Source organism: Hylobates moloch, unplaced genomic scaffold (genome assembly GCF_009828535.3).
Source record: "Hylobates moloch isolate HMO894 unplaced genomic scaffold, HMol_V3 SCAFFOLD_22, whole genome shotgun sequence".
Taxonomy (NCBI): Eukaryota; Metazoa; Chordata; class Mammalia; order Primates; family Hylobatidae; genus Hylobates; species Hylobates moloch.
Window position 1 is genome coordinate 33,774,377 of NW_026652297.1, and position 19,253 is coordinate 33,793,629.

General features: G+C 50.4%; 1 protein-coding gene across 1 annotated transcript in view; it reads right to left on the bottom strand.

Moving 5' to 3' along the window:
* Positions 1 to 484: 484 nt before the first annotated feature.
* KIF13B (kinesin family member 13B) overlaps positions 485 to 19,253 on the bottom strand; it is a 126,875-nt gene continuing 108,106 nt past the window's right edge. Inside the window, exons 35-36 of the mRNA XM_032143565.2 lie at positions 4,751 to 5,447; positions 485 to 3,917 (exon numbers count right to left, since the gene is read on the bottom strand). Coding sequence (XP_031999456.1) covers positions 3,655 to 3,917; positions 4,751 to 5,447 — 960 coding nt within the window. The 3' untranslated portion in view covers positions 485 to 3,654. The remainder of the gene's footprint in view (positions 3,918 to 4,750; positions 5,448 to 19,253) is intronic.

Here is a 19,253-nt window from a genome sequence, read left to right on the forward strand (position 1 = left end):
CAGGGGAAAGTCCTCTCACCCCAGTTTGAGGGGAGAGGGGAGGTCCAGTGTGGGGACTAACACGAAGGTCACGGCAGACAGTGGAGTTATGCCTGACAGCCAAGGACAGTCCCTACCAGGTCACCTGTCTCCCAGTAGCACCACTTACCTGGGGTCGAAGGGCCCCTGAAAGTTTCCATGGTTCCTGGCTTCTGTAAGGGGCTGAAGTCCAAACAAGGAAAGATGACTCGGAACCGGGGGGCCTCCCTGAGCTCTTAAGTCCAAATCATGAAGAGTTCGGCCTCTGGAGTCCATGGGCTGAGGAGGCAAGCACGGCCTGCTGCTGTTCCCCGATCCTCCTCCTCCCAGTCTCAGTCTGGAAAAGCCCCACCACCACCTTTGCTGAGAACAAGGCCACACCATGACAGGATGGCCTGCCAGGAGCCCCAAAACCCCGTGTCGGGGTCAGGGGAAGGAGAAGCAAGAAGACTGGCCTCGGACATGATGCAGGTGAGAAATCGTCTGGTTTTATTGAGAAGCTGTTGGTCATTTGATGGAAAGACATACATGGTACAAAATTACAGGTGGTTTAGTTCATTACATGATACAAATCATTAGAGTCTTTACAAGTCATTAGAGTCTTTGGATTTTTTAAACTCCCATTTACTGTGTACCAAATCAATATAATCACGGAATCAAAGTCACTTCTTTACATGTGAACTCTTCGCATTTACATGAATGCACACATAGAGAAGCTGTTCCAAGACCCCCCAACACCATTAGTGTCTGCAGCCCACCAGGAAGGCACCACGGACTTTGCAGAGAAAGATGCTTTGCGGTTCAATGGGTCAGTATCTTGGGCAGGAAGCACAGGGTGACTCCCATCTTGTGTGCGTGCGCACAGCCACCAACAAACACTCAGGACTTCCTGTTTCACATACAGGGAACTTTTAAGGCAAGAGGAGAAAATGCTAGGAAGTAACGGGGGATCTGAACTCCTCCACCTCTCAGGCTCCAGCAGTCACATTCCCAGCTCCGTTCTCTTGTTGAACCTTGCTGGGCCCAGAAACGCCTTCCCCCTCCTCACCTCTGCCCTCCCGCTCCCTCTGGTCAGGCCTGGGTACCCAGGAACCCAGTCACACACCTGCCCCCTGTCCCCTCTGCTGCCGGACGCAGTGCCCGGGGCAGAAGTGAGCCTTCTCACCCTGGAGCCTCAGTCCTTCATAAGGGCCTGAGGGAAGTGGCAGGGTGGGGCCAGGGATGTTCTGGGCACACAATGGGGGGGCAGGGCCCCCAGAAGCATCCCCCACCCCCATGTCTGACAGCGCCGTGTGTGTAGTTACTGCCCTTCCCGGCCTTGGGTGCCATCTGCAGGCCGACCCACACTAGGGTGCCACTCCTGGGGCCTTCCAGGAGCGCACCGGGAGTCCTAAGGCGGGCGGGTGGACAGGCGTTCTTGGGAGGTGAGTCTGCTGGTCAGGGAGGCAAGAAAAGAAGATAGAAGACGGAGCCCAGCCCACCCTGGCCCGCCACTCTCGAGACCACACCTCCTGCCTGCCAAGTGCTGGCCCGGGGCCGGTGGAGCTCATTGCCTTAGTGACCACATCACTGCACGTCCCTCTTTCCCAGCCACGAGCTGACATTAGTCTGCACCGAGAAGCAAGAGTGAACAGGGCCTGGGCCCAAATCCACCTGCTCAAGTCAGGAACTCTGGCTCGTTCTACTCCACTGTAAGTCAAACCGATGGTAAAAAGCACAACATACGTCCCCCAGGACTTTCCCCAGACGGCGCTACAGGAGGCCGCTGCTGGGTGGATGGCTCAGCCACCACAAAGTGCCAGGTCCCACCCACACTGCCCGTCCGCCAACATTCCCAGAGCGTCCCCACTACGCGGCCCAGGCGTTCCCCCTCAGGGTAACAGCAGTGCTGGCCTCTCACCCAGGCCACAGTGACACCAGCGGACCCAAAAACAAACTTCTCAGTGAAACAGGTTTTAAAAAGAAAGCCGCTGTGCTGGGAAGCGGGTTGAGTTAAAGGGCAAGGCAGAGGTGACAGCTTTTCATCCAGGGACAGGTGCCACAGGGTTCCCTCAAAACTGCCTAAGGGCAGGGAGAGCCCTGGAGCCGGGCCCTCTGCCAGCCCGGCCTTGGCCTTCATGTCCCTCACCACCTGGGGAGAGAAAGACAACCTGTCCTCGCAGCCAGGGCTGGGACAGGCCCACCATGGAGACTACAAGTCCCTAGAGAACCAGAGCCTTCTGCAGCGCTTCCCAGGTGTTGTCCACATGTGAGAACTAGCTCCAAGAGTGGCTGTGTGAATCTTGACCCAGGACTCCTGTCCCTAGATTGGTGGCCTTCCACACATAGACGCTAACCCCCATCCCACAAACCTGGCACCAAAGGCTCCAGGAGCAGAAGTGCCCCAGCAAGGAGGTGGAGGCCACCCCGGAAGCTTCCGGCTGTCCCGCCCGCACCATGCAGGGGTGGGCCTGGGGGCGTGGCTGCTGTGAGGGTCTGGAGACAAACCAGCACGCTCCCTGCACCAGCCCAGCCGCCAGGCCCCAGCCCCACACTCTGAGAGTCTGGGAATTGCCAAGAAGTTAAAATGACCCAAAGACCTTCCTAGAAACCAAAAGTGCACCAAATAAAGTAGCAATGCCTCTTCCTTTGTCACCGACTACAGAAGCACATCACTCTCCCAGGTTTTTGCTCTCATCCAAGTTAAGAGTAAGGCCACTATGGATCCGCAACAGAGGGATGTAAGGAGGGGGCTTTATCCTCTGCCGTCCCCAGGACCCTCTACCTGGGCAGGAGGTCAGCAGCTCTGCAATGGCCAGAGAGGCTGCAACGTGCAAGGCAGGCCCTGGGCCCCCACGCACAGGCAGACGACGATTGCGGCTCGCAAATGATTTCGGATTTTGAAAAAATAAATATAAATAAATACATTCCAAGCCTTCTGTGAAGGGAATAAACGGCAAACATAAGAGGCTTTCCAGGTGTAAAGATGCCAAGACACCCACAAAGAAACCCTGGCAGAGGAGGGATGGGGGGGCTCAGGCCCTCGGCCCGCGTCTAGGGCACCAGGACCATCTGCCAGAGCCCAGGGCCCTCCAGAGGCACTTGTGGAACCTGGGACCAGGGTGGGAGGCTGCGGGGTCCCCCAGAGGCACTTGCGGGAACCTGGGACCAGGGTGGGAGGCTGGGGGGCTTGCGGAGTGAGCCAGGACATCCTGGGCGGGTGGGGGGCTTGCCCTCCAGTGGGGAGGAAAGGCACTGGTTACAATTATGGTTTAGGTTAAGACATTAGTGGGGCCACCAGAATGGAAATGATAGAAAGAGCAACATAAGGCCCCAGGCACAGGCACAGGCACACAGCGAGATGACCAGGTGCTGCACCACCCAGGGCCTCAGTCCTAGCATCCCCCAGCCCCTGCAGGCACCCAGAACCTTCCATCCACCTGAGGAGGCACAGTTGAGGCCCCCACTTTACCCGGGTACAGAAGAAACAAAGCTTCCAGAGGCCCAGGGAGGTCACCAGCCCTGTGTCGTGCAAAAAGCATTCACTGCCCTGCCCCTGGGGAAGGGGCCACCGGGCTCCTGGCTCCCCAGGGCTGTCACTGGCAGGGCTCAAAAGGGGCCGGGCACCCCCAGAAGAGTTCGCCCTAAGGCAGCGGCTCAGCTGGCCCAGGATTTCCGGTTCTCAGGGTTCTTGTGGCTCCTGTCGGCCTTGGCCAGGGCAGCTGTCAGCGAGGCCAGGTTGGTGGCGGAGCCTGAGAGGGTGGCGCTCCGGCGGGCCTCGGGGGCACCCAACCGGAGTCCTGTGCTGCGCCGCCGCACGGGGCCCGTGGCCCTGCGGACCCGGCTGGGCCTGACCAGCAGCCCGTAGCCAGGGTTACACCTGAAGTACTGCTTCCCGCCGATGGAACCGTCATTCTTACCTGCGGGGGAAGGAGACGGTGACATGGAGGGCAGCCCAGCTGCAGACGCCCCCCTGCACCTCCCTTACCTCTGCAGAGGCCATGTGCCCACACTGCCACCCCCCGGCACAGGCCCTACACAGCCAGCACTCGGACACTGGCCATTGACTGGCTAAATGAATATGGCCAGGGCCTGGGGTGACCGCCTCCCAGGACAGTGAGCAGTGGTGACCAAGGATGCACAGCCCCAGTCCTGCAGCCTCAGGTAGGAGGTGACAGGCTCTGGGGAGTGCCTTGTGGAAGCGCAGGTGCAGGCCAGCCACTAAGGCACGACTGGCCTGCCCCGTGGAGGAACAGACCCTTCTCCATCTGGACCCAGGCCTGGGCTGGATGGCGGGAGAATGGTTCTTTTGCTGAATCTATGAAATGGAAACTGGCAAAACTGCCAAATAAGGGCGAGTCAGAGGCCAGCGAGATGTGTCCGGATGGGGTGAGGAATAGCCTCCTGGAACGGCAAAGGGGAGATGCTCTACGGTGAAGGATGAGAAAACAGAGCCCAGGGAGTGCAGAGGGCGGGGGAGACCGGAACAAAAGCAGGAACAGCCATGGCGATGGGGGGATGGGTACAGGATCTTTGTAGCCAAACTCATCAGGAATCTTCCATGCCGTCTCCAGGGACTAGCCCTGTCCCCAGCCTCACCCCTGCAGGCCCAGCCGCTCCTGCAGCTTCAGCCAAGCCGCTGCCTCCCGGCCCCTCCTCTCCTGCCCGGACCCTGTCCCCTCCCAGGCCGGCCACGCTCCTGCTTCCCGAGACCCTCGGCACCACCCTGGAGCTCGGAGTGCCCGGTACCCACCTGAGGGCAGGTCGAGCTCCACACCGACCCACGTGCCCTCCTGGAAGTCGGCGGGCCCCACGTATCTCACCACGCCCGTTTTGTGGGCACCCACGGTGACGAACTCGCCCTCTCGGAGCCACTCCGGGACCTCGTCAGCTTCCTCGGAATCAGAGGCCAGGGCCTGTCCCCTGGCGCCCGCGGCCGGCGCATCCCCCTCGGCCCCCGGGAAGCAGCCGGGGTCCCCGGCCAGCATGCGCGAGAAGGAGCGCAACTCCGAGGCCCGCACCCTCCGGACGCGGAAGGGGGAGCCGGGCGCCGGGGCCTCGAGGTCGGGGCGCTCCTGGCTGGGGCTCACGAGCTGCTGGGGGCCAGGGGGCTCCTCGGCGGGGACGGCCGTGGGCGGCGGGAGGTGACTGATGGGCGCCTCGAGCTCGGCCTCAGGGGCGGTGGGCATGGACCCGGGCGGGGCCGCAGCGTCCAGGCCGGGGCCCAGGGTGTCCGACAGGGTCGCGGTGGAGACGCTGTGGGAGAAGTACCCGCTAGAGGCTTCACTCAGGGGGCTGGGGGGCCCGTCCTGTGCCTCCGGAGCCGGGGTGACCGCTGTGACAGCTATGACAGGCGGCGGGAAAGGCACTTTGGTGGGTTTGTCGCAGATCTTCAAGGCCGGGGCCCCCATCGTCTGCACCAGCACGTCAGGGCCCATCTCTGGCTGAGCCTGCAGCAGGACAGGGGGAAGCAGGGGCTGAGAACAGAAAACTTTCCAAAACTATCCAAACAGGCAGCTTTGACTTGGAAAAGAGCATGAGGCCAGGGGCAGTGGCTCAGCCTGTAACCCCAGGGCTTATGGAGGGCAAGGCGGAAGATCGCTTGAGCCCAAGAGTTCAAGAACAGCCTGGCCAACATAGTGAGACCCCATCTCCACAAAATAAATAAATAAAGAACATGGCTGGGACCTGGCCAGGCCCTGGTTCCCACACTGGTTCTGCCACTTAGGGCTACATGGCCCTGGCTTCCAAAGTGACAAAGGTTGAGGGGCCAACGGTGCACCCCACAGGCCCTGTGCTGTGTGCCCAGGCTCAAGAGCACTAACCGTGGCCACAGCCCCTGCCCCATCTACTTTTTACCTTTCATAGAGAATAGAATCCAGGGCCTGCCATGCAGGGCCAGCATGCTACAAAGACCAAGGCCCCTCGCCACAGAGGGCAGCACACAGTAGGTGCACACTAAAACCCTGCTAGGGCTAGTTAGCTTTCCTCCCATGGAGACAAAGCCCCCGCCCACCCCCAACCTCACGAAGAGACTGAGTCACTAAAGTGACCAGAAGAGCACTGTTTTGTCCGGCAAAACCTAAACAATGATCTCATCGGAGGACTGAAACACACTCAGCACAGCCTGGCCAGCTCAGGCACCACCAAGGAGCCACGGGCCTGCAGCCTGGCTGGGCATCCCGAGCAAGGCAGCAGGGGGACGAGGAGGGGGACGAGGAGGGGGACGAGGAGGGGGGCGAGGAGGGGGACGAGGAGGGGGGCGAGGAGGGGGGCGAGGAGGGGGGCGAGGAGGGGGGCGAGGAGGGGGGCGAGGAGGGGGGCGAGGAGGGGGGCGAGGAGGGGGGCGAAGGCTCCCTGTGGGCCGTGGCCCTTTCTCTCCAAGGCTGCTGCTCTGGCTGCTATGGAAAGCAGGTGCCATGTCAGGGGTTGGGGGGGCCTCGGACCCTGGAGAGAGGCCAGGAAGCAGCCCCCAGGGAGAAGCCACCAAGTGAGGCCAGCGGCTCTCCTCATGTCGGTCACTCTGTCTGAGTCACCCAGGCAGAGGACACACACACACGCAACGCCCACATCTCATGGGGGATAGCAGCCACAACTTGCCCAAATCCTATTGTTTCCGGGGTATTCTTTCGGCTATAACTGAAGCCATGTGAAGAGGCTGCCAGATCATCTTTCTATTCCTATTCACAGTGACCAAAGAAAAGGAGAAGGCAGGAACAGGGAATGAGATTGGTGGGGTGGAGAGCACTGCTATCCAGAAGAAATATGTTTTCCGATATTTACGGAAAAATTATTTATATTACAGGAATGGTCATTTTCCATTTGAAATACGGGATTTATTTGAACGGGGAAGCGGCTAAGATCTATAAGTCTCTTACAGTTACTTGGCTTACCTCAGCAGCTTGATAAATCATGCGTTTTCCCAGGAACTGTCCTTTATATTCCCGTTTCCAGGGGCCCTCTTTTCCCCACCAGCCACACTTTCAGGGTATGAAATTAACAGCACCTCTTGAGAGTAACAGCCCATTTTTGTGATGAATCTCTAGGCTGCAAAATTTACTCAATCCAATAGATCAATAACTGTCACCAGCACAAATACTCTAAAAGATTAGGCAATCCTTCAATCATTTTTCCTTTGCACATTGTCCATGTTTTATTTATTCTCTTCTATTTTAGTTTTAATATCACTGACCCAGCAGGGAAGAATACGCAAAACTATGACAGCCGGGAATCTGAATGGTAACCAGGGTCCTGAAATGGCTTCTGTTCCCTGCTCCCACCCCAGGTGAGGCCAGCCACTGTCACTTCCCCAGGCCAGGCCGTCCCAGGATAAGGCCAGCTGCATGCCTCAGATTTGCAAGTATCATCATCCCATTGGCTTCCACGTAAGTCACTGGCTTGGGCTGGGCTGGAAGGATCATCGCATTATTCTACAGCAGGCCTTCAGAGGGGAAAGCCCTTATCCAAGGCTGCACTAAGCAAAAAGGCAGGAATTGGGGGCAGAGCTGCAGTGTCAACAAGGAAGGGAGCAGGATGGTGGAAAGCACCGACTGGCACTCCAGGCCCCGTCCCCACTCGACTGGAGTTGATTTGTGAGTTGAAACCCAGATGCCATCTCTGGATTATACCCTTGCCACTGAAGGAGACATTTCTGGAGATGTCTGCAAAAGCCCAAGCTTGGAAAACCACCATGATGAGCTACAGAAGCTGCTGCCTTCACTGGCAAGGGACCTGCTCTGACCATCCCACTGACCGGGGACACTCAAACCTGCGTCAGCGAAGAGACCAGCACCACTCCCAGGGGAGGGGGCACCCCGATCCCGGCCACAGCAAATTCGTGAATGCCCAGTGTGCAGTGGGGTAAAAGGGTCATTCAGATAGAAGTAAATTCATGGAGATCTGAATATTCTTTCTAATTATTGTGCCTCTGTTGCTGCTGTTTTAATAAAGAAAATTTTCCTAAGAAGATACAGCATTTCCTAAGAGAATGAAAGCACAGTGGGAGAAAATAGATTTGCTATTCATAAGATTAGAAGTGCTGTTGATCTGTGGGAGATCATAAGAGACTATTTTCTCCACAGCTTAGCATTCGTCTTTTCACGCTGATATCATGAATTAGAATGAAATGTAAAACTGAGAATTAAGCAAACATTTAGAAGAAGGAGATTGTTCTGTTTATAGAAATCTCCTCTGCCTAGCTGTGGGCTATTAAGGCAGCAGACCACATTAGCAGTCAAGCACCTAAAAGTTTAGCAATCATATGATTAACAAGTTGAAAACAGAAAAGTATAACAAGGAAAATAGAGAAGGAGAAGGCAGTGACCTATATTATAACTAATTACCAAAACAGGAATGCTAACATCAAAAACTGTGGGTGTGGACTCAACAGTTTCAGCATCAGGGCCACCCGCTCGCTGTAGGTGGGGTGGCCACCTGCGGCCCGACAGACTCACCTCCTCCATCCTGGTCACCCTGATGTCCGGGCCGGCTGACTGCACCATGATGCGGGGCACGGGCTGAGGAGGCAAGTGTGCAGGTCAGGGGTCGAGAGGACAGAACAGGGGTAGCAGAAAGGCTTCCGCTGCACAGGCTGGAGGGCCAGGACCTGCCCGAGGGGAATCGGCTCAACAGGTCTGCAAGTGTGAGAGGCTCCATACCCTCCAAGGAGCAAGGGACCCAGCAAGGGGCTCCTCCCCCAGCCAGGGAAACAGGCCGCATGCCAAGATCACCAACACACGTGGTGCACTTACACACACGACGCTCCCTCCCTCCCTCCAATCACATATGCACATGTGAACCGAGGACTGGGCCTGTACAGACAAGCATTATGAGACAGGAAAGATACAGAAAGACTTCCGGCAGGAGGTGAAAGCCATGCCAGGCTCTGATGGCTGGGGAGAGGAAGGAGTATAGTCACAGGAGGGTAGGAGGAAGGAGGCCAGGGTGGCTGGAGCACAAACCCAGAGCCCAAGATGGCACAGATCTGCAGGAGGCCCTGGGCATCGGAAACTAACCCTACTCAGGAGACGAAGGGGGTCCCCACTGAGTCCTGAGCAAAGCAAGAAGACAGCTGAAGGCCAGAGAGACTGACCGGGCAGGGACACAACATGACCGGAAGAATATTTGAAGTCCAAAGAGGCAGATCAGTAATGCAACTCCAGCGACAGAGCAGGGGGGAGGAGATAAGAGCCACAGGAAAGGGCCTGGTTACTTGTGGACACATGGGCCAGGGAACATTAAAGAGACAGAGGAAAGAATCATCAGGCCAGGAAAAGGGAAGGCTGGGGGAGAGAAGGAACCAGAGCATCATTCTGTTGCTGCGGAGTGGCTGTGGGACACAGAAGCAGCCGAGCAGATGTGCTCATCCCGGAAGAAGCTGGGAACACGCCACTTCTGCCCCTCCCCTCCCCCTACCCGACTGCAGGAACCGGGCCTGGCCTCACATGCTGGGCTCTCACGAGGGCTCCATTCTGCCAGGACAGCCGCAGGTAGGGCTTCTTCCTTGTTGGGTCCACAGGGCACAGCTGGTGGCTGCTCGGTTACTGAACTTCAACTGCCCAGAGGGGTGGACTCCACCTCTCCCGCCTCCCTTCTCCCAGCCCTCAGCAGTCCTGGTGCTTTGGCTCTTGTGCGTCTGGGCACCTGAGGCCTCGATGGAGTCAGGCCTTCTAGACAGAGCCTGCAGGCACGCAGCCGGACTGCCCAGGCCTTCCTTCCTACTGGGGAGTCTGGACTCCAGCCGTAGGGAGAAGAGTCCCGAAGAAGCCAGCCCGCTCAGCAGGGTGCTCACCATGTTTACAAGCATGGAATAGCCTCGCTTCACCTAAGGGCACCACTATGACCACTCGTGCCTTGGGGCTGCTTTTGGAAGAAAAGTATAAGAGGGAACTGATTCTGCGGAAGGTAAGGGGGCACTGGCAGGATTTGAGAAAAGGCACAGTGGAGAGGACTCGAGAGGAAACACAGCAATCAGGCTTAAAGACCTGGAAGGACTGGAGCCAGATGTGGTGGCGCACACCTGTAGTCCCAGCTCCTCAGGAGGCTGAGGCAGGAGGATCACTTAAGCCCAGGTGTTGGAGGCTGCAGTGAGCTATGATCACACCACCACACTCCAGCCTGGGCAACAAAGCAAGACCCTGTGTCAAAGAAGAAAAAAGGAAAATAAGGTGGAAGGACCAAGGAAATAAAAGGAATGTGTACTTTACCCTGCAAACACTGGGGAGTTCCTGGGGTGGTCTGAGGCCAGGACAGCTAGGACCAGGGTGCATTAAAGACTATGTGAGCAGCCAATGGGACAGAATGAGGGAGGGTCCCCTGGTGGCAGTTAGGCCACTGCACATGACAAGGCCTGAAGAACAAGACCTTCGGCCTCCACCTCAATTCCTTGACCAGAACAGTCTCCCCTCTGCGCCCCTCCCAGCACTCAGCTCCTTCTGTCCCCGCTGCTGCTCTCCACAGCCCCACCTACCGCCACCTCCCAGAGAAGAAAGTGAGGCTCAAGCACGTGTCCCACACTGCCAGGCAGTCCTTGCAGGCCAGAGCTCGTATCTTCACTTTTCTCCCTATGGTATTTAATGTCCCCACAAATGGGAAGGTGTCCAAGGGTATATTTCATGACAAAAGCAGAAAAAACATTTCTCAAACTCCAAAATGCCTGCATTCTTCAGCTACATCTTACCTAAAGTGGACAAGATTGGGGAACAACTGTTTCCACTAAGGTGAAGTTTATTCCCCTTAAAGCCTAAAAATGCTAATATCCCAAGAATGGGATGTTAAGCGCCTAACATGAAACCTTTTCTAAAATCACATGATTCCTGCCCTCTGAAATAGAACATGCAAACAAGTTACACTTTCCTTCAGGACCCAGTGTGATTAGAAAAACCCAATAGATAGATGCTTATTAAATATTTGCTGAAATGGATTCAGGGACTGGACTGACTGCCACTTTGGTTCTCACCCTCCACTTAAAAAACTTCAGCTCAGATAGAGCTGAAAGCCAAGGCTCGAGAACTACGTGAAGAATGCAGAAGCGTCAGGAGCCAATGCGATCAACTGGAAGAAAGGGTAACAGCGATGGAAGATGAAATGAATGAAATGAAGCAAGAAGGGAAGTTTAGAGAAAAAAGAATAAAAAGAAATGAACAAAGCCTCCAAGAAATATGGGACTATGTGAAAAGACCAAATCCACGTCTGATTGGTGTACCTGAAAGTGACGGGGAGAATGCAACCAAGTTGGAAAACACTCTGCAGGATATTATCCAGAACTTCCCCAATCTAGCAAGGCAGGCCAACATTCAGATTCAGGAAATACAGAGAACGCCACAAAGATACTCCTCGAGAAGAGCAACTCCAAGACACATAATTGTCAGATTCACCAAAGTTGAAATGAAGGAAAAAATGTTAAGGGCAGCCAGAGAGAAAGGTCGGGTTACCCACAAAGGGAAGCCCATCAGGCTAACAGCTGATCTCTCGGCAGAAACTCTACAAGCCAGAAGAGAGTGGGGGCCAATATTCAACATTCTTAAAGAAAAGAATTTTCAACCCAGAATTTCATAGCCAACCAAACTAAGCTTCATAAGTGAAGGAGAAATAAAATCCTTTACAGACAAGCAAATGCTGAGAAATTTTGTCACCACCAGGCCTGCCCTACAAGAGCTCCTGAAGGAAGCACTAAACATGGAAAGGAACAACCGGTACCAGCCACTGCAAAATCATGCCAAATTGTAAAGACCATCGAGGCTAGGAAGAAACTGCATCAACTAACGAGCAAAATAACCAGCTAACATCATAATGACAGGACCAAATTCACACATAACAATATTAACCTTAAATGTAAATGGGCTAAATGCTCCAATTAAAAGACACAGACTGGCAAATTGGATAAAGAGTCAAGACCCATCAGTGTGCTGTATTCAGGAAACCCATTTCATGTGCAGAGACACACATAGGCTCAAAATAAAAAGATGGAGGAAGATCTACCAAGTAAATGGAAAACAAAAAAAAGGCAGGGGTTGCAATCCTAGTCTCTGATATAACAGACTTTAAACCAACAAAGATCAAAAGAGACAAAGAAGGCCATTACATAATGGTAAAGGGATCAATTCAACAAGAAGAGCTAACTATCCTAAATATATATGCACCCAATACAGGAGCACCCACATTCTTAAAGCAAGTCCTCAGTGACCTACAAAGAGACTTAGACTCCCACACAATAATAATGGGAGACTTTAACACCCCACTGTCAACATTAGACAGATCAATGAGACAAAGTTAACAAGGATACCCAGGAATTGAACTCAGCTCTGCACAAAGTGGACCTAATAGACATCTACAGAACTCTCCACCCCAAATCAACAGAATATACATTTTTTTCCAGCACCACACCACACCTATTCCAAAATTGACCACATAGTTGGAAGTAAAGCTCTCCTCAGCAAATGTAAAAGAAGAGAAATTATAACAAACTGTCTCTCAGACCACAGTGCAATCAAACTAGAACTCAGGATTAAGAAACTCACTCAAAACCGCTCAACTACATGGAAACTGAACAACCTGCTCCTGAATGACTATTGGGTACATAACAAAATGAAGGCAGAAATAAAGATGTTCTTTCAAACCAATGAGAACAAAGACACAACATACCAGAATCTCTGGGACACATTCAAAGCAGTGTGTAGAGGGAAATTTATAGCACTAAATGCCCACAAGAGAAAGCAGGAAAGATCTAAAATTGACACCCTAACATCATAATTAAAAGAACTAGAAAAGCAAGAGCAAACACATTCAAAAGCTAGCAGAAGGCAAGAAATAACTAAAATCAGAGCAGAACTGAAGGAAATAGAGACACAAAAAACCCTTCAAAAAATTAATGAATCCAGGAGCTGGTTTTCTGAAAAGATCAACAAAATTGATAGACCACTAGCAAGACTAATAAAGAAGAAAAGAGAGAAGAATCAAATAGACGCAATAAAAAATGATAAAGGGGATATCACCACCGATCCCACAGAAATAGAAACTACCATCAGAGAATACTATAAACACCTCTACACAAATAAACTAGAAAATCTAGAAGAAATGGATAAATTCCTCGACACATACACCCTCCCGAGACTAAACCAGGAGGAAGTTGAATCTCTGAATAGACCAATAACAGGCTCTGAAATTGTGGCAATAATCAATAGCTTACCAACCAAAAAGAGTCCAGGACCTGATGGATTCTACCAGAGGTACAAGGAGGAACTGGTACCATTCCTTCTGAAACTATTCCAATCAACAGAAACAGAGGGAATCCTCCTTAACTCATTTTATGAGGCCAGCATCATCCTGATACCAAAGCCGGGCAGAGACACAACCAAAAAAAGAGAATTTTAGACCAATATCCTTGATGAACATTGATGCAAAAATCCTCAATAAAATACTAGCCAACCAAATACAGCAGCACATCAAAAAGCTTATCCACCATGATCAAGTGGGATTCATCCCTGGGATGCAAGGCTGGTTCAACATACGCAAATCAATAAATGTAATCCAGCATATAAACAGAACCAAAGACAAAAACCACATGATTATCTCAATAGATGCAGAAAAGGCCTTTGAGAAAATTCAACAACCCTTCATGCTAAAAACTCTCAATAAATTAGGTATTGATGGGACGTATCTCAAAATAATAAGAGCTATCTATGACAAACCCACAGCCAATATCATCCTGAATGGGCAAAAACTGGAAGCATTCCCTTTGAAAACTGGCACAAGACAGGGATGCCCTCTCTCACCACTCCTATTCAACATAGTGTTGGAAGTCCTGGCCAGGGCAATTAGGCAGGAGAAGGAAATAAAGGGTATTCAATTAGGAAAAGAGGAAGTCAAATTGTCCCTGTTTGCAGATGACATGATTGTATATCTAGAAAACCCCATCATCTCAGCCCAAAATCTCCTTAAGCTGATTAGCAACTTCAGCAAACTCTCAGGATACAAAATCAATGTACAAAAATCACAAGCATTCTTATACACCAATAACAGACAAACAGAGAGCCAAATCATGAGTGAACTCCCATTCACAATTGCTTCAAAGAGAATCAAATACCTAAGAATCCAACTTACAAGGGACGTGAAGGACCTCTTCAAGGAGAACTACAAACCACTGCTCAATGAAATCAAAGAGGATACAAACAAATGGAAGAACATTCCATGCTCATGGGTTGGAAGAATCAATATCGTGAAAATGGCCATACTGCCCAAGGTAATTTATAGATTCAATGCCATCCCCATCAAGCTACCAATAAATAGAACAGGTGTGACTTTCTTCACAGAATTGGAAAAAACTACTTTAAAGTTCATATGGAACCAAAAAAGAGCCCACATCGCCAAGTCAATCCTAAGCCAAAAGAACAAAGCTGGAGGCATCATGCTACCTGACTTCAAACTATACTACAAGGCTACAGTAACCAAAACAGCATGGTACTGGTACCAAAACAGAGATATAGATCAATGGAACAGAACAGAGCCCTCAGAAATAATGCCACATATCTACAACTATCTGATCTTTGACAAACCTGACAAAAAAAGCAATGGGGAAAGGATTCCCTATTTAATAAACGGTGCTGGGAAAACTGGCTAGCCACATGTAGAAAGCTGAAACTGGATCCCTTCCTTACACCTTATACAAAAATTAATTCAAGATGGATTAAAGACTTAAATGTTAGACCTAAAACCATAAAAACCCTAGAAGAAAACCTAGGCATTACCATTCAGGACATAGGCATGGGCAAGGATTTCATGTCTAAAACACCCAAAGCAATGGCAACAAAAGCCAAAATTGACAAATGGGATCTAATTAAACTAAAGAGCTTCTGCACAGCAAAAGAAACTACCATCAGAGTGAACACACAACCTACAAAATGGGAGAAAATTTTCACAACCTACTCATCTGACAAAGGGCTAATATCCAGAATCTACAATGAACTCAAACAAATTTACAAGAAAAAAACAAACAACCCCATCAAAAAGTGGGCGAAGGACATGAACAGACACTTCTCAAAAGAAGACATTTATGCAGCCAAAAAACACATGCAAAAATGCTCATCATCACTGGCCATCAGAGAAATGCAAATCAAAACCACAATGAGATACCATCTTACACCAGTTAGAATGGCCATCATTAAAAAGTCAGGAAACAACAGGTGCTGGAGAGGATGTGGAGAAATAGGAACCCTTTTACACTGTTGGTGGGACTGTAAACTAGTTCAACCATTGTGGCAGTCAGTGTGGTGATTCCTCAGGGATCTAGAACTAGAAATACCATTTGACCCAGCCATCCCATTACTGGGTATATACCCAAAGGACTATAAATTATGCTGCTATAAAGACACACGCACATTTATGTTTATTGCAGCACTATTCACAACAGCAAAGACTTGGAACCAAGCCAAATGTCCAACAATGATAGACTGGATTAAGAAAATGTGGCACATTTACACCATGGAATACTATGCAGCCATAAAAAATGATGAGTTCATGTCCTTTGTAGGGACATGGATGAAACCGGAAACCATCATTCTCAGTAAACTATCGCAAGGACAAAAAACCAAACACTGCATGTTCTCACTCATAGGTGGGAATTTGAACAATGAGAACACATGGACACAGGAAGGGGAACATCACACTCTGGGGACTGTTGTGGGGTGGGGGGAGGGGGGAGGGATAGCATTAGGAGATATACCTAATGTTAAATGACGAGTTAATGGGTGCAGCAAAACAACATGGCACATGTATACATATGTAACAAACCTACATATTGTGCACATGTACCCTAAAACTTAAAGTATAATAATAAAATTTAAAAAAAAGATGAACTACAATAAACTACGTAGCCCCCTTGAAAAAAAAAAAAAGTTCAGTTCAACAGAGACTGCATCAGGTCCTACCATGCGGCGGGCATGGCACCAGGTGCCTCGGGCAACATCAACATCAGAGGCATGGGCTTTGCTCTCAACAGATGGGCAACCTGATTGGTGGGGAACACATGAGCAAATCACTAAAATGAGGGAATGTGACAGTGGAGTGGAAGCTTCAAAAGCAGAGAGGAGACCGGGCACTGTGGCTCACACCTATAATCCCAGCAGTTTGGGAGGCTGAGGCAGGAGGATCACCTGAGGTTAGGAGTTTGGGACCAGCCTGGCCAACATGGTGAAACCCTGTCTCTACTAAAAAAAAAAAAAAAAAATTAGCAGGGCATGCTGGCAGATGCTTATAATCCCAGCTACTGGGGAGGCCGAGGAAGGAGAATTGCTTGAACCTGGGAGGTGGAGGTTGCAGTGAGCCAAGATAGTGCCATTGCATCACTCCAGCCTGGCCAACAATAGCGAAACTCCATCTCAAAAAAAAAAAAAAAAAAAGAGAGAGGATTCAGAGGAGGAAGGGGTCATAAATAGAACGGGTGTGAATGCCACATGAGGGGGGCTTTTGGCACAGGCCTTGGGTATGAGTTCAGCAACCTTTTTAAGGATGCCAAATATATCCACCAAGAATACTGAAATCGTAACTGTGCCATCGTCCTTCACATGTAACAGCTGAAGTTTTCAAGTGTGTCTGTTTGCACCTTTATGCTCTTCTACATCTCCCCTGTGCAGGCAGCCACCTCCTATTTCAGGGGCTCAAAACATTTCAGATCATAAGTTCATTAATCCTTACGACACATCTGGTAACTATTAATAAAAATGACTGTGAAGTATTTTGCAGCTATAAATATTAAGGAGAAGTCCCATGAGGCAAGTGAATATAATTATCTACATTTCACACTACAGAAACCGAGGCTCAGAGAGCATTTACCTAATGGTTAAATGTATTCATGTTGCCCTGTAAGTGAGTGACAGAGAAGGAAAAGGACTAAGTTCTCAAGTGCTGGCTGAACCTGCAATCATGCTGTCTACTGAGCGTTGCTGAAACTGAACAGATGAGTAGCTTACAGGCAACAGAACAGCTTAGAAATATTTCAGGGAAAAGGTGCCAGTCACTGCTCTCATCATATTGCACTGTGTTTTAACTCTGGCTTTCACATTCTACATGAACACATGGGAGATGAGGTCAGAATTTCAAAACTTGGAATAAAAGCTGTTTTGGAGACCCCTCTGCCAAGAATAATAAAATTAACCCCTTGACCTGACATACAAAATCTCCAAGGGGACACACCTTGCCTTGCTTGCTCTACTAGGCCACTCAGAATTCCCTCAATGGATGGCTTTTCCAGAACCTTCCTCACGCCACTCCACCCCCGTGGAATCGCGTTCCACCTAGTGAATACCGATTCATTTGTAAGTCTCTGCTCATGCATGATCGAATTCTCCTGCAACTGCAGGGAGCAGTGCCCACTGGCTTCGCTGTGTCATCCGCAGACACTCACACGTGACGGTATCTACATCACCCTGCACTGTCTCTTCATCTGCTTTTGTGGCTCTAAAGGGGCTTCTCTAAACTTCAGGCTCTTGGAAGGAGACAGACTACAGCTCATTCATCTTTGTATTTCCTTACATAAAACAGTAGCTCAGTGTTTGTTGAATGAACAAATGCATAAATTACTTAGCAAGTGACCTAAAGAAGACTAAATTGTACAGTTACATAGGAATGTGGGAAAGAACAGACTCTGAAATGTGGGCATCAGGGGAGGTAAAGGGGAAAAGAGGTCCCAGTTGAAGCAAAAAAATAGTCACTTCAGAACTTCCCCAACATTGAATTTTCTGATGCATACCTTTTCTTGTTTGAAAATAAACCTTTCATGGCTAACAATCACCCCTTACCCTGAATTTCAAAAATTCTTAAATGTCATTTTTTAATGATGGTTAAACTAATACAATCCTCTAAGTCTTGTTTTAAACACTAACCAATGACTTAAATCCAAGTATAGAAAATTACTTTTTAATGGAATATACAAGATATGTAAGATTTATTTTTGTTACAAATAGCTAGTAGCCAATCTTTCATTTTCCTGCTGCTGAAGTGTGAAAAACCTGAGAAACAAAAGGAAGCAGAGCTAGGACATATAAGGAAACACCTGCTAATCTCCAAAAATGTTCCGATAAAAGTAACATACAATGGATACAAATCAGACACTGTGTGCAGTGGCTCTCGCGCCTGCAATCCCAGCACTTTGGGAGGCTGAGGCAGGAGGATCACTTGAGCCTAGGAGTTCGAGACCAGCCTGGAAAACATGGAGAAACTCCATCTCTACAAAAATTAAATTAGCTGGGTGTGGTGGTGCACACCTATAGTCCGAACTACTTGGGAGCTGAGAATTGCTTGAGCCCAGAAGGTCGAGGCTGCAGTAAGCCATGATCATGCCACTGCAATCCACCCTGGGTGACAGAGTGAGACCCAGTCTCAAAAAAAAAAAAAAAAACAAAAAAAAAACAAACATTAAACCTCAGCAATAATCTAATCAATAGAAACACTTTTCTAAGGTTGTCCTGACCAGCGGCCTGGAAGAGAGGAAAATGAAGAGTTCTGGGAGGTGAGCGGGGAGAACGTGTCCAGCCCTGGCCTGGAGCCTGTGAACCAGCCTCCAGCATGTGAGGCCTTCAGTGACCGGGACATGTGGCCACCCTGTGCGCCTGGAGGCTCCAGACCCTGACAGGCTGATCTGGATAGAATACGTGAGCCATAACGGCACCAACACTTTTGTCCATCTGGCAGGTATAGTTATTTTAAATGCATGGCTTGGCATTCTAACTTTTGTGTAAAAACCTGATCACCTCTGGGCTTCCACACCTATCTGCAAGCAGGTGATCCCATCCACATGAATTCTCTAAGCGGCGTCACCGGGGAAGCAGGCTGGTGGCTGCCGACCCTGGAGCCACTGTGCCCCTGCCTGCCACATGCCCCTCCAAGCAGTGCCTTGAAGGACTCAACACCAGAAGGCGACCGTGGGTTTCTGACCCACGTAACAATCCCTGCTGAGGCTTCTACCCACACTCGAATAGCATCTTCTAACTCCATTCTCTTCAAATCCACTTTCCAAACTGCAGCCGGAGGGAGCTTTCCGAAAAACAAAAGTGACCATGTCGCTCTCCACCTTGCAGCTGCCAGGGTTTCCCACTGCAGCAGACAGGGAAATGCTGGCAGGTCCTGCATGGTGTATTTCTGCGGCTCGATCCGTCCCTCCTGCAAATGCTCTACTGATTCATTCATTCCACAAATACAATGACTTGGTTACTCTTAATCACTGTCAGTGAAATCTCTTACGGTCACATTTGAGCATCTAACCG